Source organism: Equus quagga, chromosome 2, assembly GCF_021613505.1.
Source record: "Equus quagga isolate Etosha38 chromosome 2, UCLA_HA_Equagga_1.0, whole genome shotgun sequence".
NCBI classification, from domain to species: Eukaryota; Metazoa; Chordata; class Mammalia; order Perissodactyla; family Equidae; genus Equus; species Equus quagga.
The window spans coordinates 51,338,744-51,357,003 of record NC_060268.1 but is presented as its reverse complement, the minus strand read 5'-3'; the positions used below and the strand labels follow the sequence as shown (position 1 = coordinate 51,357,003).

At 33.1% G+C, this 18,260-nt stretch overlaps 1 protein-coding gene across 8 annotated transcripts in view; it reads left to right on the top strand.

Moving 5' to 3' along the window:
- The window catches only part of ZNF280D (zinc finger protein 280D), a 116,983-nt gene that overhangs the window by 90,364 nt on the left and 8,359 nt on the right, over positions 1–18,260 (top strand). For all 8 annotated transcript variants that reach the window (XM_046653189.1, XM_046653192.1, XM_046653190.1 and 5 more), the window contains one exon: positions 2,233–2,278. In XM_046653189.1, coding sequence (XP_046509145.1) covers positions 2,233–2,278 — 46 coding nt within the window. The remainder of the gene's footprint in view (positions 1–2,232; positions 2,279–18,260) is intronic.

The window sequence follows — 18,260 nt, the reverse complement described above, 5'->3', positions numbered from 1 at the left end:
TCTCAAATGATGACTATTTCAGCAGGTATCTTTATTGAATAAGAATTACAGGTAAGAACATTTTTTTCCTTTTCCAAAAGTATTAATAATGTATTAGTAGTTGTATTAAAATTTGTTAATCTAAAAGTATGCATTTGTAGTTACAAAAATGTAGTGTACATTTTAGTGAATTTATAACGCAATGAAATTTTATGTAGTATGCTTTTCTAATTTTTTTAATATTTGTTTTTCCAAATGTTTTCACTGGTTATTACAATTCTGTCCCTTAAACAGAATACCAGTATGGTTAAAGCCACAAAACAAGATTGGGATCATGGGCCTCTTAATGCTAGTTGTTTTAATAACTTACTTAGTTCTCGTCTACTAGTTTCTTGGCCAGCAAAATGAAGAAAAATAAAAACCTGTGTCACCAACCTCCCTTGCAGAGATATTAAGAGGACTCAGTTTCCCCAGTTGAAATGCCAGCAGTAATAGTAACACATGCTTAATTAATAGCTTTCATTTTAATTGCTACATAAAATCAATTTATTAGAATAGCTATATGTGAAAATGATTAGATGGTAGTATTTCTTTTGTAAGAATGTAAAGTCTTACTTTGGTAACGTTTTCAACAGTAAGCTGAAAAGGAAAATTCTTTTGTAAAATATTTTTAAACTACTTTGTGACCAATTTGTTTCACAGTTTTTCAAACTGAGGTTAAAATTATTAAATACTTAGAAATAAAAATCAATTGTAATATAAAGATTTATTTCAAAACTTCATTAATGCAATATCTACTTTTTGTTTCTTCAGACTAATTTTTCATGTTTTCTTATTACTTTATACATTACTCTTAAAACTATTATTTTTCCTCGTAAATCATTAAGGCATTGAAGTTGTACTGTACCCTTGATATTATTTTATCTTTATGAATATTGTTCACAATTAAATACTTGAGAGAATTACAAAATCTTTAACCCAAAAATGATTGACATTTGTGTATTTTGTCAATTTTTTATGCTAGTTTTTTGCGTTTAAATTTGTTTAGTAAATTAGTCTCAAATTATTGTAATACACTGCCAATGTAGTGCTTCTACAAAAACAGGGCATGCTCTATTTTAAATTGTTTGCAATTTCATGTAATAGCTAAAATATAGATAAGTAATTTTGCACTGTTTCAAATTATTATTAATATCTAGTAAAGCATTAGCATTTATAGTCTGACTTTTTAAATGTGCCCTCAGAGAATGGATATAAAGAAGAGGGGTGTTTGTCAACTCCATATTTCATTGACTAACCATTAGAGTAGCTTTTAGGATAGTTGTCATTTCTATCCTACTAGATGTCTTCATTTGTGTCCATGAAATTTAAGTTAGTCTAGTTGTTGCTTCCGTTAAATGTATTAATCCTTAAGTATAGCTGTGAAACCTTCATAAAGTTATAAATCACTTAACTCTGCCATTTTGGATTAGGTAGGCACACTATGCAGATTAAAATTGAGTTTAATGTGCAGTATCAGCAAATAATATTTAGTCATTAGGAGTTTCCAAAACAAAGATGGCTTGGAAAAACTAGCTTTTATATTGATTATTTTAAAAGATTTTATAGATGGCATATGGCTTCTTTAATGTTGTAATAAGTTACAGTTAGTGTGGTTTTAGAATCAAATAAAATCTGTTGTTAATATTTGAGCTGTGCTTATTGAAGGTTTTTAAGAAAATATATCCTTCAAAATTCTAAATTATTTCTGTGATTTTACCACCTCTAGAGTAAGTTAATTGTAATATATATTGAAATGGCATTATCGTATTAAATTTTACAATAGACAAAATACTTATCTTCTCTCACTTTGTCTTATAATAGTAAATAGTGATGCATATTATATATATATTAAGTGTATAACTTTGCTTTTTTTAAAGAGTAATTATTTTTTTGAAACTGTTTTGCTAATGTGTTATGTCTTTTATTTTAAATTCCAAAATTAGCATAGAGAACATTTCTTAAGTGCTCCTATTTTTAGAGAAGAAGGAAATACGTGTCTATATTTATTTAGCACATTTATTGAATCTACTGTTTATTCTCATGCATTTTATTTTTCCCTTAAAATATTTACAGAGGTTATTTATAATTATAGTATAAAATATACATTAGTTTAATTTACATTTTAATCATTTTAAGCATGTCAAAAAGAACTTTCATATTTTTCCATTGTAATTATAAAATAAAATATTCAATGCTTATTTTGTTTTCAAGAATGAAAAATGAAGTTCCCACTAAGGAACAAGAACCTGCATCCAAGGTAAATTTTGTTTTATTTTATACCTTCAAGGTTTATACATTTGAAAGTATTGTTGGTGTGATTTTTAAAACATTTCAATTCATCATGCATACATCAATACAATTATTGGCATGTTATCAGGAAGAAGAAGTTGAGATCTTGTTTTTTGTTTTCATTAGACATAAAAATATCTAAAATATCTAATAAAAATATCTGAGTAAAATTGTCAGGTGGTTTTTTTTTTGACAAAGACATGGTATATTTCACTTGCCTTTTGTTTGGTTCAGGTAGTGAATAATGGAGATAAATTTATGACTTAAAAATCCTGAAGTCAGTAAAACCTCAAACATTTGGTACATTGGAAAATAAATCTTTTTAGATGATTCAGTTTCCTGGGGCATCTAGACTGTCAAAAGATTGAACTAATTTTTGAAATCGAAATACTTTGAATGTGTATTAAATATGTTTCAGCTCTCTTAAACAAGCACTCTGAATATAACTCTCAGAGTTATCATATAAATGTTATTTACTAGACAGTCTTATGGATGAATATAGAAATAATTTTGCTCAAGTACTTTCTTGATGCCAATTTTTAATTTTTTTTAAAGATTGGCACCTGAGCTAACATCTGTGTGTTGCCAATCTTGTTTTTTTTCCTTCTCCCCAAAGCCCCCTAGTACATAGTTGTATATTCTAGTTGTGAGTGCCTCTGGTTGTGCTATGTGGGACGCCACCTCAGCATGGCTTGATGAGCAGTGCCATGTGCACGTTCGGGATCCGAACCAGTGAGACCCTGGGCCGCCCAAAGCGGAGAGTGAACTTAACCACTTAGCAAAGGGGCTGGCCCTGATGCCAATTTTTTAAATATATTTAATATTACTTGCTTCTTTCTGAGTATAATGAAGTGAAAACAGGTTCAGCATTTATCTTTTGAATAGCATTTCTGTCTTGTACAGTGAATAAGTAAAACCTAGGCAGAAGTAACAGCCTTCTCCCAAGTAGCTTTCTTTTATACCACAGAAAATTTCCTTTTGTTTGAAAGGTTTTTAACTGCAAATAAATTTCTTTAATTGATATAGGATATTTTGGCTATCTGTTTATTCTTGAGTAAGTTTTGGTAGTTTGTGGTTTTCGAGGAATTGGTACATTCTATCTAAAATGTTGAATTTATGTCTATAGAGGTATTTGTAGTATTCTCCTATTCAATGAATGTCTGTGGGGTCTACAGTCATAATCCTCTTTCATTGCTAAAATTGTTTTGTGTGTTCTTTTTTTTTTTCTATTGTTGTCATATATTTTACTTTTATATAGGTTATTAAGACAGAATACAGTATTAGTGTTTTTGCTTTAGTGAGTTTCTAGAACAATTAAAACCTTAAAAAAAATTTTATATTCACCTTCATTTTTACCATTTCCAGTACTCTTCATTTCTTTTTGTTACTCTCCATTCCTCTCTGGTATCACACTCCTTTTGCCTAAAGAATTTCCTTTGATATATCTCATATTGCAGATCTACTGGTAATTCATTTTTCCGTGTATTTTTTAATTGAAAAAAGCTTTATTTTTCATTTTTGAAAGATATTTTTCGGTGAATATAGAACTCTGGGTTAAACTTTGTTTTGCTTGTTTTCTTTCAGCAGTTTAAAGAAGTTATTTTATTGTCTCTTGGTTTGCATATTTTCTGACGAGATGTCTTACTGTAATTTTTCTCTTTGTTTCTATATATGTATGCAATGTGTCATTTTTCTTTGGTTGCCCTCAAGATTTTATCTTTATTTTGTCTTTAGTTCTCATCAGTTTGAAAATGATACGTTCAAGTCTGGTTTGTTCATTTGTTTATTTTTGTTTTTATCTACTTGTGTATTTATTTATTTTGGGCATTTATCCTGATAGTGTTCTTTGAAGTGTCCTGTATCTTCTATGTCTGGGGTTCTGATTTCACATATGTTATACCATTCGATGTTAGTCCCTGTTCTTAGATGCTCTGTTCTGGTTTCCACCCCACATACATACACTCTTTCTTTCTTTGTGTTTCAGTTTGGATAATTTCTATCTATTGACCTATCTTCAGTTTTACTGATTTATTTTTCAGTTGTATCAGGTCTATTGACGAGCTCCTCAAAGGCATTTTTCATCTCTTTCATTATGAGTTTTTCCCCTGACATTTGCATTGATTCCTATAGTTTCTGACTCTCTGCTAAAATTCCCATTCTGGTCATGCATGTTGTCCTCCTCCTTTTTCTACCAAACATTTAATATATTAATCATAGTAATTTACAGTTTTCTGTACAATAGTTCCAACACCTGGATCATTACTGAGTCTGGTTCTGCTGATTGCCTTGTCTCCTGATAGTGCATTTTTTCCCCTTGCTTTTCTGTGTATTGTATAATGTTTGGTTGAAAGCGAGACCTTATATATGTAGGACTGAGATAAATAGTATTTATATCTGAAAATAAGCATACTTTTCTTATGCTAGGCCATTAGTGTGGGGTTTGGGTCTACCTAGTAGTGAGTTGACCTGAGTTTTGGTTTTCTTTTTGCTATGGTTACCCTCAATGTACCACCAGGTTTAATTCCTCAAGTATCTCGTGCTTAGGTGCAGGTTATATTGCTGGAGGTTTTTCTCTCAGTGTCCTTGCTCCACACTCAGCTTTTGTCTTTTCCTTTGAGACTGAGCCTCAGAGGATGTCTCTCTCTCTACCCTCTTGCCTTTCTTTCAGCAGTATTGCTATTGCTTGTTATTTGATGTTTGCTAGCCCAGTGGTGGGTAGTGGGGGTCGCGTGATATTCTCTGTTGTTCTGGTGTAGCCTCGTTCTTAACATGGCTCTGTGTCCCTGTGTTTTGGGAATAGGATTTTTTTCTTCCATCCCCCAGCCACAGTCATTTTCGGTGCCCTGGGGGTGACAGAGTTTGCCTCTCTTCTTTCCAAATATGTAAAGACATGAACAAAATTTATGAGTCCATAATTTCATAACATCATCCATTGGTTCTTTCCTGAAGCATTCATCCTTCACTGGATTAAATCATTGAACTCTTTCCTTTGATTACCCTGTTTCGTCTATGTCAAATGAAGCCAACCATTTCATACATAAACTAAATTTAAGTTTCCTTTTTATTAAAAGAAAAACAGCTCATGCTAAAAACTTAGCAGACACTAAGCAGAGTTAAAGGAAGCCATAGTAAATGGAAGGTCACATAGAACAATCTTGGTCCAGGTATTTCTTTCAAGTATGTATATAATGTTGGATAGTCCCTTGAATAGATCCAGGTGTTTATTTTACATACACATACGATATGGTGGGTAGTTTGAGTTAATCTTTGAGATCTTGATCGGATGCCTTGTAGTGAAATTAATGTTGTCATGCCCCAGTAATATTTTCCTATTATCACATTTTCATTTGCATAGTTTTGAAAATTAATCCCTTTCATACACTAGATTGTATTTGGAATTCATATTATACAGTGGCTTCTAAGCCTCTGTTCTGCTACTATGTATAGTCTATATACTGCAACATTGTACTGCTCTTATTTGCTAACTGTATATATACCATGACTCTTCCCCTCCAGCATTATGGTTAGTGTAGTTTTATTATAACTAGGGAGTAGGCAAGAAGAGGTAGGTTGTAGGTACAGATGCCTTCCTCTTTCCTTCCTTCCTTCTTTAGCTCTTAGGGAACATTTGATAGCATGTTTCAGGAATCTTCATATTGGGAACAAAGATTAATAAAATTATTTTCTTATCCTCAAGGTGGTCAAAATCTAGTAGGCCAGTTAGACATAAAAGAATCATACTTAATCCAATAAGGATAACTGCCATATTCCAAATATATCAGGTACAGTAGGTACGTACAGGAGGTCCTTCAGAGTGACTTTATGATATTTTTCTCTCTTCTTCTTACTATTCTTCTCTCAATTCATACATACACATAAATATGCAAAATAGAGGTTCTGTTATTTCATTAATGAAATGGCAGATTAGCTCTAGTCTCCTTCCTAGAAGACTATGTGGGACTATCCATAAAGAATTTCTAAGGTTTTTGTTTTTGTTATTATTATTATTTTTTTTTTTTGCTTTTTGCTTTGTAACTTTTTCAGACACTTGAGAATTTCAGACTTCGTAAAATTACTTTTTATTTTTAGCAAATTAAAAGTTAAGATGTTGTGCTAGAATGTTTATCATAAAAATAGTTGCTCATCTGCCCCACCTTTTTCCATCCAACTCTTTAAAGGCTAGCCGTTTTTAACTCTTTTAGCTGTTTGATCTAATATTTATCACCATATTTCTAAATAATATAACCCTCTTTTATTTTATTTGGTTTTTTTTTTTTTTTTTTTGAGGAAGATTAGCCCTGAGTTGACATCTGCTGCCAATCCTCTTCTTTCTTTGCTGAGGAAGACTGGCCCTGAGCTAACATCCATGCACATCTTCCTCTACTTTATATGTGGGATGCCTGCCACAGTGTGGCTTAACAAGCAGTGTGTAGGTCCACACCTGGGATCCAAACCGGTGAACCCTGGGCTGCCAAAGTGGAATGTGTGAACTTAACTGCTGCCCCACTAGGCCAACCCCTTTATTTGTAATTTTTTGACACTGTGACTGACTGTTGTGGTAATTAAGAATTTACTTCTCTAGACTACCATCCCTTCTTTCTTCTGTCCCCCTGCAGCATACCAGCCAGGAATTAGAGTGAGGCAAGTGAGGCCCTCACCTCTGGTACAGAATTTAAGGTAGTTCCAAAAATTCAGTAATCAGATAAATAATATTTTCATATAACATTTTAAAAATTCAAAATTAATACAAAATAATCCTTGAGGATCACAGTATCAAAATTTAGTTAAAGACAAAATCCAACCATGCACTTGGATGACCCTGAGAGTCATCCATGTGGGGGATGCAGGCACAACAACATAAATCTCTCACTGGCCCTTTTTTCTGATGGTCCTTGTTCAGAGTTATGTGGGAAGTCGGCAAGTTGTTTTCATTGTTTGTAGCTGCAGTCCATAGTACTACTAAGTAAAAGGGAAAGTTTTATTTAATTACATGTACATATTTGTGTGATTTTTACAATATTATTAAGAGCACTAAGGTAAGTAATAAAAAATTTGCTTATTAATATATTTGACCTTTCACAAATGAAATTTGATCAAATGTCAAAATTTTCTGAAAGTATTTTCTTATCAGGGAATTTTATACTTTCTTCACTTAAAACAGTGACAGTTTACTATTATTCACTTGTTTATATTAAAAAAAATATTTTTCACTGCTTCTTTTTTTTAACAAATTTGTCTGGAAACCTGGTATGTACTTTTCTGTTGTTTGTGATTAGTGATTTTTGTATTTTTCATACAAATGTTTATATACACCTGTTTGTTAAATATTGTAATTTATATGAATTAACATAATTAAATGTTCACTATAGTTAAGTAACTATTAATTAAAAATAAATATATTTAAAATTTATACTAAATATTTTTAAAACAAATATGTCATCTCAGAAGCCAAGTGATGCCTTGTCCAGAAGAAGAAGAAAAACACATGCAGAAATTTATCAAAATTATAAGGGGCAGTAACAAGTTTAACTAGAGAAACACAATATTCCAGCTACTTAAAATGAAGTCTCCAGCTGACACTATTAGAATAGAATTATCATAAAATTCAGAGTTTAATCAAGAATTTTCTTGAAATTGTGAGGAAAAATGTTAGAACTCAGAAGCTAATTAAGGATAAGCAAGAAAATAAGATACATTTAAAGTAAACTTTAATAATTCTTTATTGTGGCTACCTATTTCTGATAAAATGAAAATGATTTTAATAGAGCATGGGCCATCCAAGGACAAGATACAGATTTTAAAGTATCTGTTTCGTATGATGGGCCAAAAATATACTGTTGGGAAAGGATGGTGTCTTCAATAAAGGGTGTTGGGAAAACTGGACAACCACACGCGAAAGAATGAAACTGGACTACTATCTTACACCATAGACAAAAATCAACTCAAAATGGATTAGAGAATTGAATGTAAGACCTGAAACCATAAAACTTCTAGAAGTCAAAGAGCTTACTGCCTATATTATTGGTCATGGTGATGATTTTTTGGATTTATGCCAAAAGCAAAGGCAAAAAACCCAAAAATAAACGAGTGGGACTACATCAAACTAAAAGCTTCTGCACCGCAAAGGAAACCATCAACAAAATGAAAAAGCAAGCTAATGAATGGGAGAAAATATTTGGAACTCATGTATCTGATATGGGGTTAATATCCAAAATATATAAATAACTCATACAACTCAAAAACAAAAAAAATCAATCCAATTAAAAAATGGGCAGAAGATCTGAATAGACAGTTTTCCAAAGAAGACATACAGATGGCCAAAAGGTACATGAAAACATGCTCAACCTCACTAATCACCAGGGAAATACAAATCAAAACCACAATGAGATTTCACCTCATCATTAGAATGACTATTATCAAAAAGACAAGAAATAACATATATTGGCAAGGATGTGGAGAAAGTGAATCCTTGTGCACTTTTGGTGGGAATGTAAATTGGTGCAGCTACTATGGAAAACAGTATGGAGGCTCCTCAAAAAATTAAAAACAGAGCTGTCATATGATCCAGCAGTTCTACTGCTGGAAAGTTATCCAAAGAAAATGAAAACGCTAATTCAAAAATATATATGCACCCCCACGTTCATTGCAGCATTATTTACCATAACCAAGATATGGAAACAACTTGTGTCCATCGATGAATGAATAAAGAAATTGTGGTGTGTATACACAAACACACACACACACAGTGAAATATTGTTCAGCCATAAAAAAGAATGAAATCTTGCCATTTGCGACAACATGGATGGAATTGAGGGTATCATGCTAAGTGAAATAAATCTGACTGAGAAAGATAAATACTGTATGATCTCACTTATATGTGAAATCTTAAAACCACAGCAAGCTGATAGATACAGAGAACAGATGGGTGGTTGGCAGAGGTGAAGGATTAAGGGTGGGCGAAATGGGTGAAGGCAGTCAAAAGGTACAAACTTCTAGATACAAAATAAATATGGAATATAATGTACAGTATGGTAGCTATGGTTGATAAGACTATTGCATGTTTGAAAGTTGCTAAGAGAATAGTTCTTCAAAGTCCTCATCACAAGAAAAAAGTTTCTGTAACTGTGTATGGTGATGGATGTTAACTAGCCTTATTGTGATCATTTTGCAGTATAGACAAATATCGAGTCACTGTGTTGTACATCCGAAACTAATATGTTATATGTCAATTATGCCTCAACAGAAAAGTGTTTTTTAAATGGAAGTATTTTTAAACATAGGTTCAAACTGATAGTTTTTTGTTTCTTTTAAAGATTGGCACCTGAGCTAACAACTGTTGCCAATCTCTTTTTTTTTCCTGCTTTATCTCCCCAAACCCCCCTGGTACATAGTTGTATATCTTAGTTGCAGGTCCTTCTAGTTGTGCCATGTGGGATGCTGCCTCAATGTGGCCTGATGAACAGTGCCATGTCCGCGCCCAGGATCCAAACCGGCGAAACCCTGGGCTGCTGCAGTGGAGCGCATGAACTTAACCACTTGGCCACAGGGCTGGCCCCCCAAACTGATAGTTTAACAGATGATACTTTACAGAACGTGATAAAATGTGCTAGTGATTTTAGATGTTGGTATGTTTTGTGCAGAAATAATTCATCTCTCAAAGGATCACAAGAAATTATTAGAAATCCAAATGCTATAAAGTTTCTAAGTTCAGTTGAACTTATAGGACATTATAATCATAGCTTATCATTACTGGAGTCTGTGTTTCATTTGTCTAGAAAAAGTCAAAACAAATTTATAATACTATTAACAAATCGTGAAATCTGAAATACTTGTGAGAATATGAGAAGCAAAATATTTTTCCTTACCTTTTGATTGTAAACCAAATATTATCCATCATGAATGAGTGTGTCTGATTATTAGGTATGTTTACATTAAGAATAATGTCATCAGAAGAGAAGAAAGTTTTATTGATTTGATTGAAACAAAAGAAAAACTGGACAGTTATATCTCAATAAAGCTGTTATTCTTTAAAAACACTAGATATGGTCTAGCTTATGAGATTATTAATAAGTTAGAAAGATGATATTTACATAAAAAATTACCCTGGCCAAGGATTTGATAATGGAGCAAACATGGTAGATATATACAAGGATATAAAAGCCAATTTTTTTCTCCAAAAATAATTATCGCAAATTTGTATCTTGCTCAGCTTATAATCATAATTAAATATAAAAAAATGCTGCATCTGTGAATTCAAATATGATAATGTTTTTTAGTATTGTGTGAAGTATACATATTTAGAGAGCAGAGTAATTCATCAAGCAGATAGAATATGCTTATCTATTCTAAAAACATTAAAATCACATGCAGGTACCTGATGGGTGTCAGGATTAAATGCAATCAAGACAGTTTGCAGACAAAGATGTTTATCAAATAGGAGAAGACAATATCAAATGTCAAAATACATTGTTTAAATAGAAAGAATCTTAATACAAATATATTACAAACTTTTATGCAAATTATCTGTATGAGATGATACTTTGGGCTAGTGGCAAAAGTTGGTAAAGATCTACAGTCAGAAAACATGAACATTTATAAAGTGGCATGCTTAATAAAAGGCCTTTCCCTTTGCTTACTACAAATGAGAGAGTAATTTTGAAAGTGTGTTCAATGAATGTAAAATCTGAGCAAGAGATGTGAATATTCTTCCTGTAAAGAAATTGGAAATGTATGAATCACTGTATGAGAGTATTGATAATTATGGGAAAAGTGCATATCAAACAGATATTAAGGTTCTAAATGCCCTAATTTCATATTTGAAATATACATATGAAAAATTAAATCAAGTATCTTCAGATTTTGAGTTTTTAACCTGGAGAAAAGTTATTCTGTATAAATACATCTGATTTTCAAAAAGCAGCCACTGACTCAGCTCTTAAATATTCTGACAAAGTTCTGTAGAAATTTCATGTGGAATAGTTTAAAGCAGCATACAATATCAATAAACTGTAATATAAAATAAGCATTATGTTTAGGTCTTCTAAAACTTATTAACAAAGTGGTATTCAGAATTTTAAAACAATACCAGCCACTGTAGCATCCTGCAAAAGAAATTCCAGTAAGCTGAAGTTGATTTAAAATTGTTTAAAATTGTTTCTTGGTCGAGAGAAATTATCAAACATGGCAATTTACTTATTTGGAAACAAGAAAAGAATTAGATTTTGAAAATATTGATGTGTTGCTTTCATTAAAGCCAGGAAAGTAAAATGATAATAAATTCTGGTTTGGGTAGAAATAAAATGTTTAAACTTAAAACTACTTTTGTGAATTCAATACATCTACTTTTCAATTTTTCAACTGCTTTCTGAGTAATATCCTTTCCCTAAGAGTCTGGGAAGATGGCAGAGGAGGAAGCACCAGGAATCTGTCTCTCCACTTAGACAACAGTTGAACTAGCAGAATCTGTATGACATAACTATTTTGGAACTCTAGAGTCTGTCAAAGGATTGCAGCTTCCAGGGGAAGGCTTGGACAACAAATTGCTGTTAACTTTTAGCACTTAGCACTGTAGCAGCTACCCATCTTCCACCCCTAACGGCATGGCAGGCAGCTCTGCACATGTTCCTGAAGCATGTGCACACAGGTTATGGAGGACCATGGTGGGCAAAAAGGACTCTGTCTTCCAAATATTGGAGACCTATGTTCTTATCACTGATTGCTCCTGCTTATTAGAGTTGCAGACAAAAGAGGTGGGCAGCCATTGTTGTTATACCTCCCCTCATTGTTACAAGCCTCTCTCCCTCCAGCTGTAGTGACTTCCAGGGGATTTAAAGGGACAGCACCACTTTTTTCCTCCCATCATTTTTCCCTTTTTCACCTTTCTGAAGCCAGACATTAAAGACTAGTACACTCAAAAACAACTGCATTTATAGGTAAAATTAGACAGTGATTGCATATGCCCAGGAAAAGGCTCAGAAAGGACCTGAGAAGACCTTCAGTTTACACCTCAGGCTGATCCTGGGAACAGAGACAGCCTACAGTAATCAAAAAAAACAATAAACAAAAACAGCAAATGCTGGAGAAAGGGGAGAATCTGATTCCCAAAGTTACCAGATTATTAGAATCAAATGTCCAGTATTCAACTAAAAACCACAAAGGATACACAGAAACAGGCAAGTGTGTCCCATTCAAAGGGAAAAAAGTCAACAGAAAGTGTTCCTGAAAAAGGCCTAGTTGCAGATATACTAGACAAAGACATTAAAACAACTATCTTGAAGATGCCCAAGGAACTGAAGGAATATGTGGAGAAAGCCAAAACAATGTGTGAACAAAATGAAAATATCAATAAGGAGATCAGAAACCAAAAAGAAGTTCTGGAGCTGAAAAGTATAATAACTGAAAATGAAAAATTCACTAGAGGGATTCAAAGGCAGATGTGCACAGACAGAAGAAAGAATCAGCAGGCTTGATGATAGGACAATGGAAATTACTGAATTTGAGGAAAAGGAAAAAAACAGATTGAAGAAAAGCAAAGTGAGCCTAAGTGAGGTATGGGACACCATCAAGCAGACCAGTGTACACATTGTGGGGGCAGAAAGGGTGTTGGAAGAAATGACTGAAAACTTCCCAAATTTGCTGAAAGACATGACTATAAACATCCAAGAAGCACAATGAACTCCAAGTAAGATGAACTCAAAGAGATCCACACTGAGCCATGTTATAATCAAACTTTCAAAAAATAGAGAATCTTGAAAGCATCAAGGGAGTCGTGAATCATCACATACAAGGAATCCTCAATAAGATTGTCAGCAAATTTCTTACCAGAAACTTTGGAGGTCAGAAGGCAATGGGCCAATATATTCAAAGTGCTAAAATGAAAAAAAACTCAATCAAGAGTCTTATATGTGGCAAGACTGTCCCTCAAAAGTGAGGGAGAAATTAAGACATTCTCACATAAAGAAAACCTGAGGGAGTTTGTGATCACTAGACCTGCCCTGCAAAGAAATGCTCAAGGGTGTCCTGCAAGTTGAAATGAAAGGACACTACATGGTAACTTGAACCTGTATGGAGAAATAAATATCTCAATACAGATAAGTACATGGGCAATTATAGAAGCTAGTATTATTATAACAGTGATTTGTACTGTGCTTACTGTTTTCTACATGAGTTGAGACAAATACATTTAAAGAAAAAAATTATTACTGTAAAAGCTAATTTAGTATAGCTTTGGTTTGTAACTCCAAATCTTGTTTTCCACATAATTTAGGAGACTAATACATTTAAAAAGAATTATTAGTTTATCTTTTGGGACACACAACATATAAAGATGTAATTTTGTGACAACAACCAAGAGGGGTGGGGATGGAGCTGTAGAGGAGTAGAGTTTTTGTATGTTATTGAAGTTAAGCTAGTATGAATTCCAATTAAAATGTTATAACTTTAGGATATTAAATGTAATTCCCATGGTAACCACCAAGAAAATATCTACAGAATATACACAAAGGGAAATGAGAAAAGAATTTAAACATTTATCTACAAAAACTCAACTAAAGACAAAAGAAGTCATTAATATAGGAAATGAAGGCCAAAAAAACTCTAAGGCATGTAAAAAACAAATAGCACAATGACAGAAGTAAGTTCTTCCTTATCAGTAATCAATTTAAATATAAATGGATTAACCTCTCCAATCAAAAGCCAGAGGTTGGCAAAATGGACAAAAATACACAGTCCAACAATAAGCTGTCTACAGGAGACTCATTTGAGATCCAAAGGCATAAGTTGAAAATGAAAGGATAAAAAAGATATTTCATGCAAATAGTAACCAAAAGAGAGCAGAGGTGGCTTTACTAATATCAGACCAAATAGACTTTAAGACAAAAAAGGTTAAAAGAGAGAGAAAAAGGACATTATATATTAATAGAGGTTTCAATACAACAAGATGTAATAGTTATAAACATTTATGCATCTAATGACACAGACACCAAAATATATGAAACAAAAGCTGACAGAATTAAAGGGGAAAAATATACCATTCTACAATAATAGTTGGAGGCTTCAGTATCCTACTCACAATAAAGGATAGAACAATCAGACATAAGTAAGGGAATAGAGGACTTACCTCAATAAACCAACTAGATCTAACAGACATAAACAAGACACTCTACCCAGCAACAACAGAATACATATTCTTCTTAAGTGCACATGGGACGTTTTCCAGGATAGACCATATGTTAAGCCACAAATTAAGTTATAATAGTTTTCAAAAGATAGATATCATACAGTGTATCTTCTCTGACCACATCAGGATGAAATTAGAAATCAATAACAAAGGAAAACTGGAAAATTCACAAAATTGTGGAAATTAAACAACACCTTTTAAAACAACCAATAGATCAAAGAAGAAATCCAAAAGGAAGTTAGAAAATACTTAGATAAGAATGAAAACAAAAACACAACATACCAAAACTTATGGGATGCAGTGAAAGTGAGGCTAAAGGGGAAATATACAGATGCAAATGCTTACATTAAAAAATAAGAGAGCTCTCAAACAACCTAAATGTACCACTTAAGGAAGTAGAAAAAGAAGAGCAAACTAAACCCAAATGTAGCAGAAGGAAAGAAATAGGATTAGAGCAGAAATAAATGAAATAGAGAATAGAAAAGCAATAGAGAAAACTAATGATACCAAAACTTGTTCATTGCAAAGATCAACAAAATGGGTAAACCTTTAGCCAGATGGAATATTTAAAAAAAGAGAAGACTCAAATTACTAAAATCAGAAAAGAAAGTGGGACATTGCTACCAATCCTACAGAAATGAAAAGGATTATAAGAGAGTATTATGAACTTGTATTCCAGCAAATTGAATAACCTACATGAAATGGACAAGTTTCTAGAAACACAAAATTTACCTAGACTAAATCACAAAGAAATAGAAAATCTGAATAGACATGTAACTAATAAGGAGATTGAATCAGTAATCAAAGATCTTCCAACGAACAAAAACCCTGGATCTGATGATTTCACTATTGAGTTCTACCAAACATTTAAATAAGAACTAATACCAATCCTTCTGACACTTTTCCAAAAAAGTTGAAGAAGAGGGAACACTTCCCAACTCGTTATGTGAGTCCAGCATTACACTGATACCAAAGCCAGACAAGGACAATACAAGAAAAGAAAACTACAGACCAATATTTCTTATGAGCAGTGATGCAGAAATCCTCAACAACCTAGGAATGTAAGGAAACTACCTCAACATAATAAAAGACATATATGAAAACCCACAGCAAACATCATACTCAATGGTGAAATACTGAAAACTTTTTCTCTAAGATTAGGAACAAGGCAAGGATCCCTGTTTTCACCACTCATTTTCAACATAGTACTGAAAGTTCTAGCTAGGGCAGTTAGTCACGAAAAAGAAAGACATCCATATTAGAAAAGAAGTAAAATTCTCTGTTTGCAGATATCATCTTAATATGTAGAAATCCCTGAAGATACCACAAAAAACCTGTTAGAACTAATAAATGAATTCATCAAAGTAGTAGGATACAAAGTCAACACACAAAAATCAGTTGCATTTCTGTACACAGTGAACAATCTGAAAAGGAAATTCCAAAAATAATTCCACTTACAGTAGCATCACAAAGAATAAAATGCTTAGGAATTAACTTAACCAAGGAGGTGAAAAACTTGTGCAATGAAAACTACAAAGCATTGCTGAAATAAATTAAAGAAGAAATAGGTAAATGGAAACACAACACATGTACATGAATTGGAAGACTTAATATTGTTATGTTTCATTACTTACCCAAAGCAATCTACAGATTCATTGCAATCCTACAAAAATCCCACAGACATTTTTGCAGAAATAGAAAAGTTCATCCTAAAATTTATGTGGAATCTCAAGGGCCCTCAAGTAACCAAAACAATTTTGAAAAAAGAAAGACAAAAACTGGAAGACTCACACTGATTTCAAAACTTACTACAAATCTATAGTAATCAAAACTGTGGTATTGGTATAAAGACAGACAGACAGACTAATGGAATAGGATAGAGAGCTCAGAAATAAACCCTCACATATATGGTCAAATGATTTTTGACAAGGGGGCTAACACCAATGGGAAAAGGACAGTCTTTTCAACAACTGGTGCTGGGAAAACTAGATATCCACGTGCAAAAGAATAAAGTGGGACCCTTAGCTAACACCATAGACAAACATCAACTCAAAATGGATCAAGGACCTAAATGTAAGACCTAAATCAATAAAACTCTTAGAAGAAAACATAGGACAGAAGCTTCACAACATTGGATTTGGCAGTGATTTCTTGGGTATCACACCAAAGGCACAGGTAACAAAAGCAAAAATAGACAAATTGGACTTCATGAAAATTTTAAAATTTTGTACATCAAAACATACTATCCACAGAATGAAAAAGCAACCAACAGAGTGGGAGAAAATATTTTTAAATCATATATCTGATAAACAATTAATATTTAGAATATATAGAGAAGTCCTAAACTCAACAACAAAAAGACCGATTCAAAAATGGGTAAAGGACTTGAGTAGACATGTCTCCAAAGAAGATATACGAATGGCCAATAAGCATGTGAAAAGATGTGCAACATCACTAATCATTAGGGAAGTGCAAATCAAAACTACAATGAGATACCACCTCATACCTATTAGGATGGCTACCATCAAAAAAACAGAAAACAACAAGTATTGACAAGGATGTGGAAAAATGGGATCCCTTGTATACTGTTGGTAGGAAGGTAAAATGGTACAGCCACTGTAGAAAACAGTATGGCAGTTCTTCAGAAAATTATATGATTCAGCAATTTCACTTCTGGGTCTATACCCGAAAGAATTGAAAGCAGACACTCAAAGAGATATTTGTACGCCCATTTTTGTAGCAGCATAATAGTTAAAACATGGAGGGCCAGCCCTGGTGGCCTAGTGGTTAAGTTTGGTGTGCTCCACTTTGGAGGCCTGGGTTCAGTTCCCGGGCGCAGACCTACACCACTCATCTGACAGTGGCGATGCTGTTGTGGTAGCTCACGTACAAAATGAGGAAGATTGGCAACAGATGTAAGCTCAGGATGAATCTTAATCTTCATCAGCAAAATAAAAACCCCCAAAACTTGGAAGTAACCCAGATGTCCATCAGCAGATGAATGGATGAGCAAAATATGGTATACGTGTACAGTGGAATATTATTCAGCCATGAAAAGGAATGAAATTCTGTGATATGCTACAACATGGATGAACCTTGAAGACATTATGCTAAGTGAAATCAAATACTGTATGATTTCAGTTTTATGAGGTACTTAGAGTAGTCAAAATCATAAAGACAGAGAGTATAGTGGTGGTTGCCAGGGACTAGGGGGAGGGGAGAATCAGAGTATAGAGTTTTAATTTTACAAGTTGAAAAAGGTTATGGGGATGGATGGTGGTAATGGTTGCACAACAATGTGAATATTTAATACCACTGAACTGTACACTTAAAAATGGTTAAGATGGTAACTTGTATGTTAAATGTGTTTTGCCAAAATAGAAAAAAGAAAAACTATGAAAACTTGTGTATAAGGCTATGTATTTTTCCTTTTTCCTCATTTTCCATTATGGCTTGGCATTACACTGATCCCAGCATGGTTACAGCACAGTTTTTTGAGACTGTTATTGGTACTGAACCTGGAAATGTTCTATGATTTCTTTTCCTTTCCTATACCTCATTTTATTTTATGTATTTTTTTTACTTAATTGTTGAGTTTTCTGTGCACCTAGTGCTATTTTTTTAATGTTATGATTTATCTGTCTAATGTTTAGACGTATTTTTTCTAAATGTTCACACACATCAGAAAACAAATTGTTGGAGGGTCTGGAGATCTCCTCTCAGACCTGCTTTAATTTAAACCAGAGGCTCCCTAAGGCTGGCGCAGAATTTG